Source organism: Heterodontus francisci, chromosome 2 (genome assembly GCF_036365525.1).
Source record: "Heterodontus francisci isolate sHetFra1 chromosome 2, sHetFra1.hap1, whole genome shotgun sequence".
Taxonomy (NCBI): domain Eukaryota; kingdom Metazoa; phylum Chordata; class Chondrichthyes; order Heterodontiformes; family Heterodontidae; genus Heterodontus; species Heterodontus francisci.
In genome coordinates this window covers 177,099,415-177,121,051 of record NC_090372.1, presented here as the reverse complement: position 1 = coordinate 177,121,051, position 21,637 = coordinate 177,099,415, and the positions used below count along the sequence as shown (strand labels likewise).

General features: G+C 44.4%; 1 protein-coding gene across 2 annotated transcripts in view; it reads left to right on the top strand.

The window, feature by feature from the left end:
• The window catches only part of odad2 (outer dynein arm docking complex subunit 2), a 569,164-nt gene that overhangs the window by 50,738 nt on the left and 496,789 nt on the right, over positions 1-21,637 (top strand). For both annotated transcript variants that reach the window (XM_068014153.1, XM_068014146.1), the window contains exons 4-7: positions 12,814-13,012; positions 17,488-17,594; positions 17,725-17,861; positions 18,003-18,125. In XM_068014153.1, coding sequence (XP_067870254.1) covers positions 12,814-13,012; positions 17,488-17,594; positions 17,725-17,861; positions 18,003-18,125 — 566 coding nt within the window. The remainder of the gene's footprint in view (positions 1-12,813; positions 13,013-17,487; positions 17,595-17,724; positions 17,862-18,002; positions 18,126-21,637) is intronic.

The window sequence follows — 21,637 nt, the reverse complement described above, 5'->3', positions numbered from 1 at the left end:
ATAGTGAAGGGGACTGTCAGAGAATACAGCAGAATATAGATAGACTGGAGAGTTGGGCAGAGAAATGGCAGATGGAGTTCAATCAGGGCAAATGCGAGGTGATGCATTTTGGAAGATCCAATTCAAGAGTGAACTATACAGTAAATGGAAAAGTCCTGGGGAAAATTGATGTACAGAGAGATTTGGGTGTTCAGGTCCATTGTTCCCTGAAGGTGGCAACGCAGGTCAATAGAGTGGTCAAAAGGCATACGGCATGCTTTCCTTCATCGGACGGGGTATTGAGTACAAGAGTTGGCAGGTCATGTTACAGTTGTATAGGACTTTCGTTCGGCCACATTTGGAATACTGCGTGCAGTTCTGGTCGCCACATTACCAAAAGGATGTGGATGCTTTGGAGAGGGTGCAGAGGAGGTTCACCAGGATGTTGCCTGGTATGGAGGACGCTAGCTATGAAGAGAGGTTGAGTAGATTAGGATTATTTTCATTAGAAAGACAGAGGTTGAGGGGGGACCTGATTGAGGTGTACAAAATCATGAGAGGTATAGACAGGGTGGATAGCAAGAAGCTTTTTCCCAGAGTGGGGGATTCAATTACAAGGGGACACGAGTTCAAAGTGAAAGGGGAAAAGTTATGGGGGGATATGCGTGGAAAGGTCTTTACGCAGAGGGTGGTGGGTGCATGGAACGCATTGCCAGCGGAGGTGGTAGACGCGGGCACGATAGCGTCTTTTAAGATGTATCTAGACAGATACATGAATGGGCAGGAAGTAAAGAGATACAGACCCTTAGAAAATAGGCGACAGGTTTAGATAGAGGATTTGGATCGGCGTAGGCTTGGAGGGCCGAAGGGCCTGTTCCTGTGCTGTAATTTTCTTTGTTCTTTGTTCATCCCCTGAACCCATCAAAAGCGATGATACTGCGCTTCATGGGGCCAAGAATATTCAGGATGACTATGTAACTGTCTTATGCCCCTTCTCAAATCCCATTCTCATCATGCTATATTGCTTGAAGTACAAGCTATAAGTGTGACCATGCACCTCTTGCCTTACACCAGCCCAACACCCCCACCTCATCCCGTCCGTCCCCTTCTGATATTCTTTCAGATTTTTTTTTTTTAGCTCGTTCATGGGATCTGGGCATCGCTGACTAGGCCAACATTTATTGCTCATCCTTAATTTCCTTTGAGAAGGTGGTGGTGAGCTGCCTTCTTGAACGGCTGTAGTCCTTGGGGTGTAGGGTGTGGCTGTTAGAAAGGGAGTTCCAGGATTTTGACCCAGCAACAGTGAAGAAATGGCGATTATAGTTCCAACTCAGGATGGGTGTGGCTTGGAAGGGAACATGCAGGTGGAAGGGTCGCCATGCATCTGCTGCCCTTTTCCTTCTAGGTGGTAGAGGTCGCGGGTTTGGAAGCTGTTGTCGAAGGAGTCTTGGTGAGTTGCTGCGGTGCATCTTGTAGATACATACTGCTGCCACTGGGTGTTCGTGGTGAAGGGAATGGTGGATAGGGTGCCAATCAAGCTGTCTGCAATGTCCTGGATGGTGTCTAACTTATTGAGTGTTATTGGAGATGCACCCATCCAGGCAAGTGGAGAGAATTCCGTCACACTCCTGATTTTTGCCTTGTAGATGGTGGACAGGCTTTGGGGAGTCAGGAGGGGAGTTGCTTGCCGCAGAATCCCTAGCCTCTGACCTGCTCTTGTAGCCTTGGTATTTGTGTGGCTGGTCCAGTTCAATTTCTGGTCAATGGTAACCCCCAGGATGTTGATAGTGGGGGTTTCAGTGATTGTAATACCATTGAATGTCAAGGGGAGATGGTTAGATTCTCTCTTGTTGGAGATGGCCTGGCACTCGTTTGGCGTGATTCAAACTTGCCAGTTCTAAGCCCATCCTGAATGTTGTCCAAGTCTTGTTGCATTTGGTTAACGGTACGGGCTGCTTCATTATCTGAGGAGTCATGAATGGTGCTGAACATTGTGCAATCATCAGCGAACATCCTCACTTCTGACCTTATGATTTAAGGAAGGTCATTGATGAAGCAGCTGAAGATGGTTGGGCCTGGGAAACTACCCTGAGGAACTCCTGCAGTGATATCTTGGAACTGAGATGATTAACCTCCAACAATCACAACCATCTTCTTTTGTGCTATGTATGACTCCAACCAGCGGAGAGTTTTCCTCCGATTCCCGTTGACTCCAGTTTTGCTAGGGCTCCTTGATGCCATATTCGGTCAAATGTTGCCTTAATGTCAAGGGCAGTCACTCTCACCTCACCTCTGGAGTTCAGCTACTTTGTCCATGTTTGGACCAAGGCTGTAATGAGGTCAGGAGCTGAGTGGCCCTGGGGGAACCCAAACTGAGCGTAAAGGTGAAGGGTAGGACCAATAAGTCCAGGGAACCCTGGATGTCAAGGAATTTAGAGGATTGAATAAGGCAAAAAAGGAGGCTTATGGCAGATTCAGAGGGTTAAAAACAGAGAGGCCCTAGAGGCGTAACGAATGTGTAGGGAGGGGTAATTAGGAGAGCGAAGAGGGGGCATGAAAGAACACTGGCAGGCAAGATAAAGGAAAATCCCAAGGCATTTTATAAGTATATTAAGGGCAAGAGGATCACCAGGTAGGGCCCATTAGGGACCAAAGTGACAATCTGTGTGTGGAGCCGGAGGATGTAGGTGAGGTTTTAAATGATTACTTTTCATCTGTGCTCACTATGGAGAAGGACGATGTAGGTGTAGAGATTAGGGAGGGGGATTGTGATATACTTGGACAATTTAGCATTGAAAGGGAGGAGGTATTAGTGGGCTTAAAAGTGGATAAATCCCCAGGCCCAGATGAGATGTATTCCCGGCGCTATGTGAGGTAAGGGAGGAGATTGCAGTGGCTCTGAAACAATTTTTCAAATTCTCGCTGGCCACAGGAGAAGTGCCATACAGGCTCGGACTGCTGCTAACATGGCTGTGGATCTTTAGTTTAGTTTTAGTTTTAGAGATACAGCACTGAAACAGGCCCTTCAGCCCACCGAGTCTGTGCCGATCATCAACCACCCATTTATACTAATCCTACACTAATCCCATATTCCTACCACATCCCCACCTGTCCCAATATTTCCCTACCACCTACGTATACTAGGGGCAATTTATAATGGCCAATTAACCTATCAACCAGCAAGTCTTTGGCATGTGGGAGGAAACCGGAGCACCCGTAGGAAACCCACGCAGACACAGGGAGAACTTGCAAACTCCACACAGGCAGTACCCAGAATTGAACCCGGGTCGCTGGAGCTGTGAGGCTGCGGTGCTAACCACTGCGCCACTGTGCTCAAAGGGGCATGCAGGCTGTCTGAGCAGTTGAACAATCTGTGCTCCAGCAGATTACTAGGATTGCTGAGGTGATGCCCTGTGGGAGTGAAAGTGGCACTGTGGAGCACGAACCTACTGTACTCGCTCAGGATGCAGCATTCATGATCCCATACTGCCACTCCGCCAGTACCCTAGCTATTGTCTCTCAGTCAGCTGCTGCCCAGGCTGATGTGCAATTCAAAGCCGAGCTCTCAAGGCCCAGAGCTGCTTGAGGGTACCCTGCAAATCTCTCTACAGGCTCCTCCAGTCAAAGTCAGCATTTTTCCAGCCACCATGCTGCAGCCAGTGGGGTAGCACTTCATAGGAGCATTATGACAGGCAAAGGCACCTGCAAGATGGAGCACAAAGAGACCGGGAGAGAGAACGAGAGTTCACTCAGTGAGTGGGACACAGCGAGAGCACGGAGCACAAGGAGACCAGGAAAAAGAGCGAGAGTTCACTCAGCGAGCCGGACTTGCCTTCTGGGAGCAGTCCAGGCACGCCGGAGTTTTGAAAAAAACGTCAACAGTGACCATCACAGGAAAGCTGCAAGGTGATTGGTTGGTGAGTAACTGCTGTTAGGGAATAACTCTAAATAGCTCGGTAAGTAACTAAAGTAAAGAGAAAGGTCTACAGTTCTTTATTAATATAGTAGCTAGTGTTTTTTTTAGGGAATCAAGGTTCCTAGTGTAAGTAATCTAATTTTTGGGTAATTTAAGGAAAACCGTAATTTCATTGGTTGGTAAGTAACTGCTAATTTGAATTACCTATCCGAAGTTGATTTCAGATTAAAGGTGAATAGGAGAAATATTTTACAGATTAAAAACTAAAGACCAGTCGGAAATTTAAAAAACAAATTAAAATCTAATTAAATAAAATAGAGATGCAGGGCCAGGCGAAGTGTTGTACCTGCATGATGTGGGAGCTGGTGGACCCCATTGTGGTTCCTAGTTACCACATCTGTAGCAAGTGTTGGCTGCTCGAGGAACTCTGGCTCAGAGTTGATGAGCTGAAGTCTGAGCTTCGGACACTGCGACACATCAGGGAGGGAGAGAGTTACCTGGACACTGTTTCAGGAGACAGTCACACCCCTTAGATTAACTATCTTGAATTCGGCCAATGGTCAGGGACAGGAGGGTGTAACTATGAGTGAGGCAGGTAGAGGAATCCAGCAGCTAGTATTGCATCAGTCCTTGTCCAACAGGTTCGAGATTCTTGTTCCCTGTGTGGACGAGAGCAGGGACTGCAGGGAGGATGAGCAAACTGACCATAGCACCGTGGTACAGGGAGCCAATTGGTTGGAGAAAAGAGAAATGTAGTGGTAATCGGGGATAAGTATAGTTAGGGGCATAGACACTGTTCTCTGTGGCCAGAATCAAGACTCCCGAAGGCTGTGTTGCCTACCTGGTGCCAGGGTTCAGGATATCTCATCTGGGCTGCAGCGGAAGTTGGAATGGGAGGAGAAAGATCCAGTTGTCATGGTCCACGTAGGAACCAACGATATAGTAGAACGAGGATAGAGGTTCTGCTCAGGGAATATGAGAAGCTAGGGGCTAAATTAAAAAGCAGAACCAAACCGGTAATAATCTCAAGATTACTACCTGAGCCTATAATATCATTAATAACTCCATAATATCATTAGTAGCATTCCTAATACCGAACAGTTGTTCCTGCTGGGCGACTTTAATGCCAGGGTTGGGGCCGACCATGACTTATGTCCCTCCTGCCTTGGGCGCTATGACATTGGAAGGATGAATGAGAATGGACAGAGACTGCTGGCGTTGTGTACCTATCAAAACCTCTGCATTGTCAACCCGTTTTTTCATACTAAACTCTGTCACCAGGTTTCATGCAGACACACAAGATCATGCCGTTGGCAGCAGCCGGACCTCATCGTCACAAGGCGAGCCTCTATAAACACTGTCCAAATCACACGCAGCTTCCACAGTGTGGAGCACTACCAAGAACTGTACTCCAGGGGAAATGTTGTCAATGATACCGCCCTCAATTCAGCAATGTCTCTGCCAGTCATGGATGAGCTGGACGAACAGCCAACAAAATCGGAACGCAGTGATGCCATTGATTCTCTAGCCAGTGGAAAAGCCCCTGGAAAGGATGGCATTACCCCTGAAATAATCAAGAGTGCCAAGCTTGCTATACTCTCAGTACTCCATGAACTGCTTTGCCTGTGCTGGGTTGAGGGAGCAGTACTACAGGACATGCGCGATGCCAATATCATCATCCTCTATAAGAACAAGGGTGACCGTGGTGACTGCAACAACTACCGTGGAATCTCCTTGCTCAGCATCGTGGGGAAAGTCTTTGCTCGAGTCGTTTTAAACAGACTCCAGAAGCTGGCTGAGCGTGTCTACCCTGAGGCACAGTGCGGCTTTCGAGCAGAGAGATCCACCATTGACAATCTGTTCTCCCTTCGTCAGCTACAGGAGAAATGCCGTGAACAACAAATGCCCCTCGATATTGCTTTCATAGATCTCACCATAGCCTTTGAATTTGTCAGCAGACATGGTCTCTTCAGACGACTAGCAAAGATCGCATGTCCACCAAAGCTATGAAGTATCATCACCTCATTCCATGACAATGTGAAAGGCACAATTCAGCATAGTGGTGCCTCATCAGACCCCTTTCCTAACCTGAGTGGCGTGAAACAGGGCTGTGTTCTCGCACCTACACTGTTTGGGATCTTCTTCTCACTGCTGTTCTCACATACGTTCAAGTCTTAAGAAGGAATTTTTCTCCACACGAGATCAGATAGCAGGTTGTTCAACCTTGTCCATCTTAGACCAAAGTACGGAAAGTCCTTATCAGGGAACTCCTCTTTGCTGACGATGCTGCATTAACATTCCACACAGAAGAGTGGCTGCAGAGATTCATTGACAGGTTTGCGGCTGCCTACAACAAATTTGGCCTAACCATCAGCTTCAAGAAAACGAACATCATGGGACAAGACGTCAGAAATGCTCCATCCATCAATATCAGCAACCAAGCTCTGGAAGTGGTTCAAGAGTTCACCTACCTAGGCTCAACTATCACCAGTCACCTGTCTCTCGATGCAGAAATCAACAAGCACATGGGAAAGGCGTCCGCTACTATGTCCAGACTGGCCAAGAGGGTGTGGGAAAATGGCGCACTGACACAGAACACAAAAGTCGTAGTGTTTCAAGCCTGTGTCCTCAGTACCTTGCTTTAGGTCAGCGAGGCCTGGACAACGTATGTCAGCCAAGAGCGACGTCTCAACTCATTCCATTTTCGCTGCCTCCGGAGAATCCTTGGCATCAGTTTGGCAGGACTGTATCTCCAATGCAAAAGTCCTCGAGGTGGCCAACATCCCCAGCATATACACCCTGCTGAGCCAGCGGCGCTTCAGATGGCTTGGCCATGTGAGCCACATGGAAGATGGCAGGATCCCCAAGGACGCATTGTGCAGCGAGCTTGTCACTGGTATCAGACCCACCAGCCATCCATGCCTCTGCTTTAAAGACGTCTGCAAGCGCGACATGAAGTCCTGTGACATTAAGCACAAGTCATGGGAGTCAGTTGCCAGTGATCGCCAGAGCTGGCGGACAGCCATAAAGACGGGGCTAAAGAGTGGCGAGTCGAACAGACTTAGCAGTTGGCAGGAAAAAAGACAGAAGCACAAGGAGAGAGCCAACTGTGTAACAGCCCCAACAACCAATTTTATCTGCAGCGCATGCGGAAGAGTCTGTCACTCTAGAATTGGCCTTTATAGTCACTCCAGGTGCTGCTCCACAAACCACTGACCACGTCTAGGTGCTTACCCATTGTCTGTCGAGTCAAGGAGGCCAAAGAAGACTACCTGAGCCATGAGCTGATTGGCACAGGGTCAATAAAATTAAAGAGGTAAATGCGTGGCTCAAAGATTGGTGTGGGAGGATTAGGTTTGAATTCGTGGGACATTGGCACCAGTACTGGGGAAGGAGGGAGCTGTTCCGATGGGACGGGCTCCACCTGAATCATGCTGGGACCAGAATCCTGGCAAATCGCATAACTGGGGCTGTAGATATGAATTTAAACTAAGTAGTGGGGGGAAGGGTTCAGTTGCATGAAAAATTAGCAAGTTAAAGTTAAAAGAGAAAGTAAGAGTGCAGGTTAGTGATGAGGCTGATTGTTACCAGAAAGTAAAAGGTCAGGACAGAACGTGTGAACGTCACATTGCACCAAAGAATTGTACAAGAGTAGGGAAATTTGCCAATAGAACAAACTTAAAGGCTTTGTATCTGAATGCACAAAGCATTCGGAATAAAATTAATGAGTTAACAGCACAAATAGAGATGAATATGTATGATTTAGTGGCGATTAGTGAGACGTGGTTGCAGGGAAAGCAGGTTTGGGAATTGAATGTCCAAGGGTATTCAGTATTTCGGAAGGATAGGCAAGAAGGAAAAGGAGGGGGTGTAGCTTTGTTAGTAAAGGAAGAGATCAGTGCTGTAGTGAGAAATGATATAGGCACTGGAGATCAAGACGTAGAATCAGTCTGGCTAGGAATAAGAAATAGCAAGGAAAAGAAGACCCTGGTGGGAGTAATCTATAGGTCCCCAAACAGTAGTTCCGTAGTGGGGCACAGTCTCAACCAGGCAATACTGGGGGCTTGTAAGAAAGGTACGGCAATAATCATGGGTGATTTTAATATGCATATAGACTGGATTAATCATATTTGCAAGGGGAGCCTCGAGGGAGTGTTCACTGAATGTATTAGAGATTGTTTTTTGGAGCAATATATTGTGGAACCAACCAGGGAACAGGCTATTCTAGATTTGGTATTGTGTAATGAGGTGGGATTAATTAATCTCATAGTTAAGGATTGTCTAGGGAAGAGTGATCATAGCATGCTAGAATTTCAAATTCAATTTGAGGGCGAGAAACTGGAGTCCCACACAAGCGTTCTGGAGTTAAACAAAGGTAATTACATAGGTATGAGGACAGATTTGGCCCTAGTGGACTGGGCAGGAAGACTGAAAGGTAGGACAGTTGATGAGCAATGGCAGATGTTTAAGGAGATATTCAATTCTTCCCAACTAAAATATATTCCATTGAGGAAGAAAGATTGTAAGAGGAGGAAAAAAAAACCATGGCTAAGCAAGGAAGTTAAGGATAACATAAAGGCAAAAACAAAGGCATACCATATTGCAAAGGCTAGGGGCAGGCTGGAAGATTGGGAAACTTTTGAAGATCAACAAACGGTTACTAAATAAATAATAAAAAGAGCAAAGGTAAATTATAAAAGAAAACTAGCGCAAAATATAAAAACTGATAGCAAAAGCTTCTATAAGTATATAAAAGGGAAGAGAGTAGCTAAAGTTGGTACCTTGGGGGATGAGACAGGGAGTTAATAGTGGGGAATACAGAAATGGCGGAGACACTAAATCAGTATTTTGCCTCAGTTTTCACGGTGGAGGACACTAGTACCATCCCAATAGTAACAAGTAATGCGGAGATTATAGAAAGGGAGGAACTTAGAACAATCATCATCACTAGGGAAGAAGTACTGAGCAAATATTGGGATTGAAGGCAGACAAGTCCACGGGGCCTGATGGCCTACATCCTAGGGTCTTAAAGGAAGTTGCAGCGGAGATAGTGCATCCATTGGTTATAATATTCCAAAATTCCCTGGATGTGGGAAAGGTTCCAGTGGATTGGAAAAATGCTAATATAACACCCTTATTCAAAAAAAGAGGGAGGCAGAAAGTAGGAAACTATAGACCAGTTAGTTTAACATCTGTCATTGGGAAATTGTTAGAATCCATTATTAAGGAAGTAATAACAGGACATTTAGAAAGTCAAAACGCAATCCATGAGAGTCAGCATGGTTTTATGAAGGGTAAATCGTGTTTGACTAATTTGCTAGAGTTCTACGAAGATGTAACAAGTAAAGTGGATAATGGGGATCCTGTAAATGTAAATCTGAACTTCCAGAAGGTATTTCATAAGGTGCCACACAAAAGGTTAATACACAAGGTAAGATCCCATGGGGTTAGGGGCAGTTTATTAGCTTGGATAGAGGATTGGCTAACCAACAGAAAACAGAGAGTTGGGATAAATGGGTCCTTTTCTGGTTGGCAAGATGTAACTAGTGGGGTGTCACAGGGTTCGATCCTCGGGCCCCAACCATTTACAATCTATATTAATGACTTGGATGCAGGGATAGAAGGTACGATAGCGAAATTTGCAGATGACACTAAACTAGGTGGGATAGTAACTTGCAATAAAGAAATAAGAAATTTACAAATGGATAGGATAGGTTAGGTGAATGGGCCAAAATTTGGCAGATGGAGTTTAACGTGGATAAGTGTGAGGTTATCCATTTTGGTCGGAAGAATAGAAAGGCAAATTATTATCTAAATGGAGAGAAACTTCAGAGTTCTTCAGTGCAGAGGAATCTGGGTGGCCTTGTTCATGAATCGCAGAAAACTAGTATGCAAGCGCAGCAGGTAATAAGAAAGGCAAATGGAATTTTGGCATTTATTGCTAAAGGAATAGAGTATAAAAGTAAGGAAGTGTTGCTGCAACTGTACAAGGCATTAGTGAGACTGCATCTGGAATATTGCATAAAGTTTTGGTCCCCTTACTTGAGGAGGGATGCAGTTGCATTGGAGGCAGTTGAGAGGAACCTCACTAGATTGATTCCAGAAATGAGGGGTTTGTCTTATGAAGAGAGATTGAGCAGTTTCGAAAAAATGAGTGATCTAATTGAGGTATAAAAGATGATTAAGGGGATTGAGAAAGTAGTCGTAGAGAGGATGTTTCCTCTGGTGAGGCAATCTAGAACAAGAGGTCATAGTTTTAGGATAAGGGGTAGCAGATTTAAAACAGGGATGAGGAAAAATTACTTCTCTCAAAGGGTCGTGAGTCTGTGGAATTCACTACCCCAGAGTGCATTGGATGCTGGGACATTGAGTAAATTTAAGGAGGAGATAGACAGATTTTTAATTAGTAATGGGTTGAAAGGTTATGGAGAACAGGCAGGAAAGTGGAGTTGAGGCCGAGATGAGATCAGCCATGATTGTATTGAATGGCGGAGCAGGCTCGAGGGGCTGAATTGCCTACTCTTGCTCCTAGTTCTTATGTTCTTATGAACAGGTGCTTCCAGACAACCCGTCTGGAGCGAAGGAGTCCAGGATGCATCCTCCCTGTCTCCTCTTCTTACTTCGCATCCTCCTTCTCCCAAGGTGGCCTCTGGATTCTTGATGGCAATGGCTGTGCCCTCATGATGGCGATGTTGTGCAGGACACAGCAGACCACCTTGAACTTGGGCAGTGGTTCTGGAATGTATTTGAGAACTCCCCATAAATGATCCAGGCATTGGAAGCATTGCTTCAGCACACCCATGGTGTGCTGCACATTGTTTCTTGTGGCTCCATGGTTCTCGTTTATACACACATTGGGGGCGGAGGGGAGTCATGCACCACCTATACAGAAGGTAGCCTTTGTTTCCGTGTAGCCACTCTCTAGTTCTCTCTGGGGGTGCAAAGGTGACGTAAAAGTCAGACTGCCTTAGAATGAAGATATCATGGCTGTTGCCAGAATAGTGAACATTTACCAACATGATTTATTGTGCATGGTCACATACCAATTGTACATTAATTGAGTGGTTGCCTGAGTTGACTGCCCTTGCAGTTTCTATACCTCTCCCCGTTGGCATGGGGGGCCTGCAGAGCAATGTCTGTGCAGCCGATGGTGCCCTGCACCATTAGGAATGCCGCTATCCTGGGAAAGCCATGTGACCTCGCATCTTGCTTCTCCCTGCTGAGGGAGAAAACAATGTATTCACCACTCCAGGCATAGATGGTTTCCATCGTCTCCCGGATGCATCGATGGATGGCGTATTGGAAGATGTTGGATATGTCACCTGCTGCTGCCTGGAAAAATCCAGATGCCTAAAAATTCAATGCGACTTTAACTATTACGGCCACTGACAGTTCCGTCCTTGCCCTGCAAGACTCCGGGTCATGTTGAAGGAGGTAGCACAGTTCACTGACCACCTCCATGTTGGACCTGCGATGCCTCAGGCACTGCTTCTGAGTTAAGTGGAGGTAAAAGGAGTGCTCGCAATAAACTGGGTGGGTAGGACTTCCTGTGTAGAGCCCTCATTCGCCTGCCTCTTTACAGAGCTTCCTCTCTGTGTAGCCTCTGCTCCATTTCTCCAGATCCAGAGGCACTGCAACCACAGCCCATATACCTGGGTTACCAGATCCTGTGGCCTCCCTGAATGTATGCTGCTGCTCACCATAAAACTTCCAAACACAAGTCACAGCATTTCTGCTAACTTTGCCACTGCAGAAGTAAGTCAAAAGCACCTCAACTGCAAGTTGGTGGCTGTCCTTTTAAATATTGATATTGGGGGGTCCTTGGTGTTGCTGAACGCACATTCAGCTGAAATTGATTAACACAGATGTTCAGTAGACATGTGCAGACCAGGTTTCTGGTGTGTGTCAAATTGGCCAGAACAGCTTATTGACGTCATAATAGGACCTCTACAGATGCTTCTGGTGCATGTACACGCTAGTGTCCTTCCTAGCACCATGGGCTACACCAGAAGTGTGGCCTGCGTCATTTTCAGCCTTCGGGGTTTCCGTAGTGTGCTACGGAACCCAATATCGTGACCTTTGACTCTTGCTGCAGGAAACTCTCTTCTACCTTGCCCAAGAGGCTATTCTTCACGTGTGAACAATGAATACAGGCATTGGATACTGGTAGCCTATTCAACCGTACAGGGCTTCACAACTGAGCCCTCCTGTTGTCATTTACACATGTACTTTCAGCAAGGATTGCTGGATAATGATTACCATCATAATCTCTGTCCGATTGTAGCATTCCATTACCTCTTGAGATGAGATCAGCCAGCGGCACACAGCAAGGATTAAATTTGAGGCTTTCTGGTACTTATGACTTTGTATCCCATTGTATGTTACATTTACTCAATAAGCCTGCAGAGATGCTATAGGTCCCAGTTCTGAACCTATTGGCATTCAATTATGACCAATCTAACTATGTTACAATATTGCAATGACTATATGTATGATTGGTAATACAAACCTCCTTGACTCATGGTGTCAATCCAGGAAATAAATATAGTAATGTACAATAATACATTCTAAAATGCATCATAACAAAATATATCCTCCTTCTCCACACCTGAAGTGCAACAAAAAGCAATGTGGTATTGGGATGGACACCAAATAAATGAACATATTTTACTCATTTAAAATAGAAGTAAAATACTGCAGATCTTGGAAATCTGAAATAAAAACAAAAAGTGCTGGAAATACTCAGCAGGTCAGGCAGCATCTGTGGAAAGAGAAGCAGAGTTAATGTTTCAGGTCTGTGATCTTTCATCTGCTTCTCTCCACATTTTACTCATCACAGTGTTCTTAATGATTGGATTAATGCGACGCCTTTTTTATACTTTTTTTTGCACTTATATTCTTATATTTTTATGCTTCAGCAAACAGAGACCCAATTGTGAAGATTCTGGGCCCAAGCTTTGCTACAGTGGAAGGAGAGGACAAATCTATGCTGCGTTTACTGGAAAAAGTGAAGAAAGGTGAAGAAGAACCTGAGGCTGAAGTTCAAATGAAGTTGTTTCTGCTTCTCCAGCAGTTAGATATGCAGCTTCTAAATACTTCCTTACAGAAAATTTCACAGTAAGAATTGCAAATAAATTGTTCATCATTCTGAGTGTGGTATTTGAGAGAAACCTTATCATATTCTTCATATCCTCATATCCTATCACATTGATTGCACGTTAAGAACAAGAATATAAAGATCGCAATTTGAGTTCACACTTCATGCATATCATCATAATATTTTATATTGTTTACTTCTGGTCCCCTTTTAAATAAAAACAAAATCCTTCATCTCTATGTGAAGAATTATTTTCCAGCTGAATAGCAAGAATTCGTGTAAAAGACTCCATCTGTGCTGTTCTTGATTTGTCTGCTGGGAAGAGAGTGATTCACCCTCTGATTATTTTCCCTTCTCTTCCTGTTTGAAAGCATTTGGTCCTAGCGTCATGCCTTCTCTTGATAGAAAAGCTAAAGTTAAGTAATTAATTGTGAATCACGTGTACGAATTCCTTCTTTCTATTCTGGAGCACAACTTTTGTGTTTTATTATATTATCTCATGTGCATATGCAAGCTAGAAGGATTAGAGTGTGAACATGGATTCTGTATGGATTGTATGGATTTTTAAAAATGTTATCCTTTCACGGGATGTGGGCCTCGCTGGCTAGGCCAGCATTTTTTGCCCATCCCTAATTGCCCTTGAGAAGGTGGTGGTGAGTCGCCGCCTTGAACTGCTGCAGCCCTTGTGGTGTAGGTACACCAACAGCGCTGCTGGGAAGGGAGTTCCAGAACTTTGACCCAGCAACAGTGAAGGAATGGCGATATAGTTCCAAGTCAGGATGGTGTATGGCTTGGAGGGGAACATGCAGGTGAAGGTGTCGCCATGCATCTGCTGCCCTTGTCCTTCTAGGTGGTAGAGGTTGTGGGTTTGGAAGGTGCTGTCGAAGGAGCCATGGTGAGTTGCTGCAGTGCATTTTGTAGATGGTGCACACTGCTGCTTCTATGTGTCGTTGGTGCAGGGAGTGAATGTTGAAGGTGGTAGATTGGGTGCCAATTAAGCCTTCTGCTTTGTCCTGGATGGTGTCGAGCTTCTTGAGTGTTGTTGGAGATGCTCTCATCCAGGCAAATGGAGAGTATTCTGTCACACTCCTGACTTGTGCCTTGTAGATGGTGGACAGGCTTTAGGGAGTCAGGAGGTGAGTTACTCGCCACAGAATTCTCACCTCTGACCTGCTCTTGTAGCCACAGTACTTATATGGCCAGTCCAGTTCAGTTTCTGGTCAATGGTAACCCCCAGGATGTTGATTGTGGGCGATTCAGCGGTGGTAATGCTATTGAACTTCAAGGGGAGATGGTTAGCTTCTCTCTTGTTGGAGATGGTCATTGCCCGCCACTTGTGTGGCATGAATGTAACTTGCCACTTATCAGCCCAAGCCTGGATATTGTCCAGGTCTTGCTGGATATGGACATGGACTGCTTCAGTATCTGAGGAGTCACAAATGGTGCTGAACATTGTGCAATCATCAGCGAACATCCCCACTTCCTGACCTTATGATGGAGGGAAGATCAGTGATAAAGCAGCTGAAGATGGTTGGGCCTGGGACACTACCCTGAAGAACTCTTGCAGTGATGATTGACTTCCAACAACCACAAGCATCTTCCTTTGTGCTAGGTATGATTCCAACCAGTGGAGAGTTTTCCCGATTCCCATTGACTCCAGTTTTGCCAGCGCTCCTTGATGCCACACTCGGTCAAATGTTGCCTTGATGTCAAGGGCAATCACTCTCACTGGAGTTCAGCTCTTTAGTCCATGTTTGGACCAAAGCTGTAATGAGATCAGGAGCTGAGTGGCCCTGGCAAAACTGTAACTGAGCATCTGTGAGCAGGTTATAGCTCAGTAAGTGTTGCTTGAAAGCACTGTTGATGACACCTTCCATCACTTTGCTGATGATTGAGAGTAGAGACAGTGTCGAGCTCAAGGCCTGGATGAACTCCGCCATCGTCTGAGCTTGGGCACGCATTGCCTCTGGTATCTCTGCCAGATGTTGCTGCACCTCTTGCTGCAGCATTTCCCGTGATGTTGCCGACACCACAGGCACTTCCTGAGCCTGGGCTCAAGATGGGCCTGGCCTCCCACAGCCCTTCGATTGTCAGAGGCCTGGGCTATCTTAGCCTCTGTCAGCTGCTCGGGCACATGTATGCTGTGCTCACCAGGTTATGTGCCCAGATCCCAACTGGAATGCAAACCCGCTGAGGCGCAAGTATCTGCGCTGATGGAGGACGTAGGAGTATGAGGTGCTGATCAACTCTCTGAGGCGCTTTCCCTCCGCCTCAGGGTGGCAAGCGCGCCACCCCCCCTCCGCCCCAAGGCACCGCTTAACCTGCATGAGCGAACACAGACATGGAAGGGTTGAGGGCCTGCCCTGCTGCCATAGTACACACCCCTACGATGCAGAACACTGTGGGCACTGGATGCCTGATGAGCAGCGTGGTGCAGATTCAGGCTGCAGATTCAGCATTGTGCCCCATGGTGACCTTACTCTGTCTTGGGAAGGTGCCCCCGCCTCTCTGTTTGCCGTGCTCCGGCGCCTTGTGGTCCAGCCAGATCAATGGCCTCCTCCTCCTCCTCCTCCATCGATATTAAAACATGCAGAATGGGCAGCCCACCGCCACTTTTGGCTGCTCTCTCCAATTATGTGCTATCTTTTCCTGCAGACAGAGGGACAGGATGTTAGCCCCCAAATGAGATTAATCCCAACACAAAGGGTGCTTGCAGTCCAGCTCCCATTGATGGGGTCACACAGACGCCTCCTGCATGTGTCCCCTTTCCAGGGACCTTGCGAGATTGCGCTATGTTGGGGGCCTCCTCTCAGTGCCACCTTGCCATGCTGCTGACAGTCATCTTACCTCCCCTGACCTTTTGCCCATGTCTGGCAGGTTGATCCCTCTCCTCCCAATGCACTGTCCCGCTTTGCCAGATGCAAGGTCCCAAGAGGGTGAAGGCATTAAAGATACTCATTTTCGCGGATTAGGGCATTGAGCCACTTGCAATACTGGATCCATGTGTGCGGCAGGACCCCATGGCTGCTGACCTCCTCTGCGACCTGGAGCCAGGCCGAGTTGGTTGGCTCCCAGGATCCATCCTCTTGTCCCTTGGGAACAAGATATCCCTCCTCTCCCTTGCAGCCTTCAAAAGCAGGTGGAGGGAGGCATCAGGGAAGCGTGGGATCACCCAAGGTCTCCTCTCAGCCATCTCTTTAGTTTCTGCAATCACTTACTTCTCCTCCAAGCCTTCAGAATGCAGACTTCAATGTAGGGCTCGTAGCCCTTTAAAAATGGTGCTAGCACTTGCCAAGGCGTCACCTCCTGCCATGCTCCCCGTCACTGGGCCTGACAATTAATTGGTCGGGTGCCATGGTTCATTAGACTTAATTGGCTGGCCACCGGTGAATCGTGTGCGGCCGATGTGCCTCGCTCCCGGTCGGGACTGGTGTCTTGCTAATAAAATTCGGCCCATTGTCTCATTAAAATGTGAAAGCAAATTCTGCAATCTGAACCATCGAGATATTCTTAACTAAGAATTTGATATTGTTTTTAGTGTGACTTTAAATATCTCATTGCTCCAGTGTCCAAATGTGTTCCTATAATTGACACTAATATTAGGTGAAATATGCTAGTTTCCTGTCCTAGTAGAGGGACTATTTTGGAAATTAGGATTTTCATTTTAGGCTAGCAAGCTAATTGGCTTTTTTACTATCCATAATAATAATAACAGCTTGCATTTTTATAGCACCTTTAATGTCAGGCTCTTCACAGGAGAATTTATGGAACCAAGTTTGACCATGAGCCATGTAAGGAGATATTAAGCCAGATGACCAAAAGCTTAGTCAAAGAACAATTTTTTAAAAAGTGACTTAGAGGATGAAAAAGAGGAAGAGAGACAGAGAAATATGAGGAAGGAATTCCAGAATTTAGTGACTAGCCAGCTGAAGGCATAGCTACCAATGGGGGCATAATTAAAATTAGAACAGTCAAGAAGGAGGTGAAATTTTATTTTTAAGGAATGGCTGTTTCGTATCTATCGCTATTTTAGCAGTGCTTTCTGTGATGGGACAGGAAACCTGTCTGCTGTGAATCTTCCCTGGATGGATAAAATCTGCCAAAGTTTTAAACTTCTGAAATCACTTCACATTAGTTGTAAAAAATGTCTGCCTTTTTAAATGTTGAAACTACAACTTAGTATATTGTGTGCAGAGCCAAAGTTTATGATCACTTGGTAATGACAATCTGCATATTGAAGTTTTGGCACAGCTTGTGAGGTCCTGGCGCCATTTTACTTTACAGACCTTGCAAATATCTGGCTTGCCCACTATAGTTATGTGGGTATTTTTTCCAGATGTTGCAGTAATACATTTTTTCGAGTATAATGTTTGGTGCTGATTTAATACACAGAAAATAAAAGCTGGAACTAACTGAATAAAGGAAATGGTTGAATAGAACAGAAGGTGATTTAATTATATTTTCATGCTTTGCTTTCTCTTTCCCCTTTTTTAAGAGAAGTGCGGCTGAACCCGCAGGCTATAAAGAATGATGTGCAATTGCTCCAGTCCTTCTCTGGAGAAGGAGACATGACCGTTTTAAAATCCATCAACTACACTTCAGGTATTTACATAAAGAGTTGAATCGATTAGGCATTGCCACGTAAAGGGTTACTTACTGAAAAATGAAAATTGGGCACTATGTTTAAAATGATTTTAACATAATAATTACCTCTGATTTTGTTTTCTTAAAGAATATGAATTTTCCAATGGATGCAGAGCCCCACCATGGAGACAAGTCTATGGAGATATTTGCTACCTGATTATTAATACTCATGATACTGATACCTTGTATGTCACCTGTAACACAGCTGGAGTTTACCTAAATGGGGTAAGTAATTAAATTGAAATGAAAAATAGTTTTATGACTTTATTTCTTACACAATTTAATGTATAGTGATAGTATATTGTTATTAAATTTTTCAAACTGTAATGCCAGTTTTGCATTGTAACATTAACCTTTACTCTTTAGGGTCCGATGAAGGACAGTGAAGATATTATCTATGACAGAAATGGTGATATCTACAAGGATCTTATTACATTTCTTAAGGAAAAATCTTCTACATTTGCAGAAAATCTTACTCGAGTTCAACAGGTAAAATTGGTAGAGTATTTTACATAAAAATACTTGTCATCCAGGATGACCATATTTGTATAATAAAACTGTGAATCTTGCATTGATATTGCAGTCTTCATAACTTGCAATTCTCAGTCTGTAAATTATCAGTGACTCAAGCGCATTGAATAAATGATTTGAAATTGATTAATGTATTTTCTAAAAAAAATCAAAACATAGCATAATAGATATTTTTTCATGCGCGAGTAATTGTTTCATTTTCTATTCCTTTATTTAGTGGTCAGTGGAAAACAAAATGATTCTAAAAGAAATCGGCTGTAATCACATCTTGTTACGCGTAACAGATTGAAGTCTAATCACAGCAATGAAATATCTCACTTATCATTCATTGGTCCGATTCCAAATACATAGAAGTCACAAAAATTTGAACTAAATTCCATGATAATCAAAGTGGACTATCATGCCACTAATGGCTTTCTTTCACATAGGCAATATAATCTGACACCAGCTACATTGTTCTCTAAATTGAGTTATCATGCTTTATTTTAAGAGATTGAATTCAGAAGAATAGTATGTCCTCTCAGCTGTAGCAAGCAGTTAGAGTTTTAAAATGAAGCTGTTTTTCTCCTGATGAAATAACCAATGCATTTTAAAATCTAAAAATAAAAGCTAAATGAAAGGAATCTCAATTGGAAAACTGAATTGCATTGCTTTGCAAAGTAATACTATATATTTTCAACTGGCTAACAAAGTTACTAATTTTCATAGAATACTCTCACACTTGCATGTGAAAACTTGATATATTGTTGGGGCAGGATGAAACTTTAATTGGAGCAATATGTGAATTTATTTGTTTTACCTTCCTGTTGCTTCAAATGTGTCTGGGTAAAATAGAGCTTTTAAAATTTGAGATCTAAATTGATATCATGTTATTCAGTTTTAACTTTTTCCCCTCTCCAGAGTACATATTAACTGCAGTAAAATAATACCAAAATCTGACTACTAGTTCATTTTTGAAGCCATATCTGAGAATCATTATGGTATGACTGTTGATGTTCCTTTGTTTTCTCCCTTTTCATTTTCCCCACTTTTCCTCTTCCCTTGACGACACCAACCTATCTTGGGATATATCTCTGTGGGTAGTACTACCTCTCCTTGCTTCATTCAGGTAGCAATTCTTCATGTTGAGCCTAGACAAAGAATATTGTCATGCTTGGAAGGAACTGTGATGTAATAAACAATGAACTGGAGGAATTATGAAATAAAAGCCAACTGTTGAACTGAACCACAAGAAAATGGGCACATTTGTATCAGAGACAAAATGGAGTAGAGGTCAGGTGACCCCTGCTGTACTGTCACTAAACACATACGTTTGTTGAGGATGAAACTCATTAACTTAGTCTGAATTAGCTTTGGGGAGAACCCACTGAAATTGAAAGGAGCCCATTACATATTAATAACCCCTATCTACAGGAAGAACTAACAAAGGTCCTGTAGACAGACTGATTCCACAGCCCAAACCAAGACGAATAGGCATGAAGTAGCACCATTGTAGCAGAATGCCAGCAGATAGCAACAGATAGCAATGGTTTCTATATCCTGGACCATTGTGTGGTCACACTGGTGAGAGGGCCCTTGTCACCTGACAGGGACTCAAATGTGATGGATTTTTACCTTAAGAGGTAGCTCTCTGGAGAGAGAGGGGAGATCAAGCAAAGACCCCATAAAGCCAGTTACAGCCAGAGGCTGTGAGGTATGATCCAGCTAACCAGAAGAACCCTGCTGAATAACAACTTGAACAACCACTGCAGCAGAGAAATTGCAAGGTGACTTTGAGACTCTCCATCTGTGAAAGTAAACCAGATTCACACCTTTCAACTTTAGTCTGAGGTTTAACCACACAAGACTGCAACACTTCAGCAACTCCAAGACAAGGAACATTCAGGTCAGCAACACTGTTATAAAATTTCCTCTCAAAAGAAACTCTGAAGGTTATTTAAGCAACGGACTCTTGTACAGTAAAATTTTGAATTTAATTGCATCCTACCTTTTTCTTTCTATCTATCTACTCTTGTGTACGAATGTGTGTGAGAATGCGTGCGTGGGTGAGGTTGTGACCATTTGGGAATTGTTTAAATAATAAATAGGTTTTCTCGTAGCTTAAAAAAAGAAACTGTTTGTCTGTTTATTTGACCCTAAAAACACTCGGGGACTAAGGCACCATTTTTAACAAACACTATCTGCGGTCAGTTGGGAGATGAAAAGTGGAAGCCACCCACACCACGTACCACCTATCTGTAATAATGTTGATAACTGCTGGTCAACTCACACCTTCTGAGCTGAGTCTTACCCAATTTCCAGATAGGTACTTCTCGCAGAAATCACTAGATAACAATGTGAGCCATGGACAGTTGTCCCCTCCCAAACCCAGAAACATTAAGACATATTATAGTAATTTCACTTCTCAACTGACTTGAGATCAGCTAATGCACAAACCAGGTTAAGGAAGGCCATTTGGCTCGTGTTAGTTCGTCCATCTGCAAAGACCCTACAGCTTTCTCATTTCGCTATCTCATTGTTTCTTAAATGATCTAGAACATAGAACATAGAACATTACAGCGCAGTACAGGCCCTTCAGCCCTCGATGTTGCGCCGACCTGTGAAACCATCTGACCTACACTATTCCATTTTCATCCATATGTCTATCCAATGACCACTTAAATGCCCTTAAAGTTGGCGAGTCTACTACTGTTGCAGGCAGGGCGTTCCATGCCCCTACTACTCTCTGAGTAAAGAAACTACCTCTGACATCTGTCCTATATCTATCACCCCTCAACTTAAAGCTATGTCCCCTCGTGTTTCCCATCACCATCCGAGGAAAAAGGCTCTCACTATCCACCCTGTCCAACCCTCTGATTATCTTATATGCCTCTATTAAGTCACCTCTTCTCCTCCTTCTCTCTAACGAAAACAACCTCAAGTCCCTCAGCCTTTCCTCGTAAGACCTTCTAGGACAATCATTTTCATTACTCCACCTGGAAATTCTTTCCACAACTTATTCACTCTTTAATCGTTTGAAATGAGTGAACCCTATTTGAAATGCTATACCAGGGTTGCCAACCTGCAGCCCGTGGGCCAGCATCTAGCCCACCAAAGGTTTCCATCTGGCTCGCAGAAGTAAACTGTACCTAGGGCTGTTCCTCAACCTCACCAGGGGTCCATGACTGGAGAAGAGACAATTCCCTTTGTCAGACCAGCTTTTCAAAAAGATCGCAAGTGAGTTTCACAGCTGACATCATGACATCGGGAACAGCAGTTTCTGAACTTCGGACAGATTTGGAATTTTTTAAAAGCTCGCCGGAAAACCCCGAATCTGTCTGCAGTTTAGAAACTGCTGCTCCCGATGTCAGGATCTGTGAGCTGTGAAACTCACTTGAGATTTTTTTAAAAAGATCAACCATCTGCTGAGCATTCCTGCTTTCTGCAAATGTCAGAGAGAAAGGGGGACAGAGAGAGAGAGAGAGAGAGAA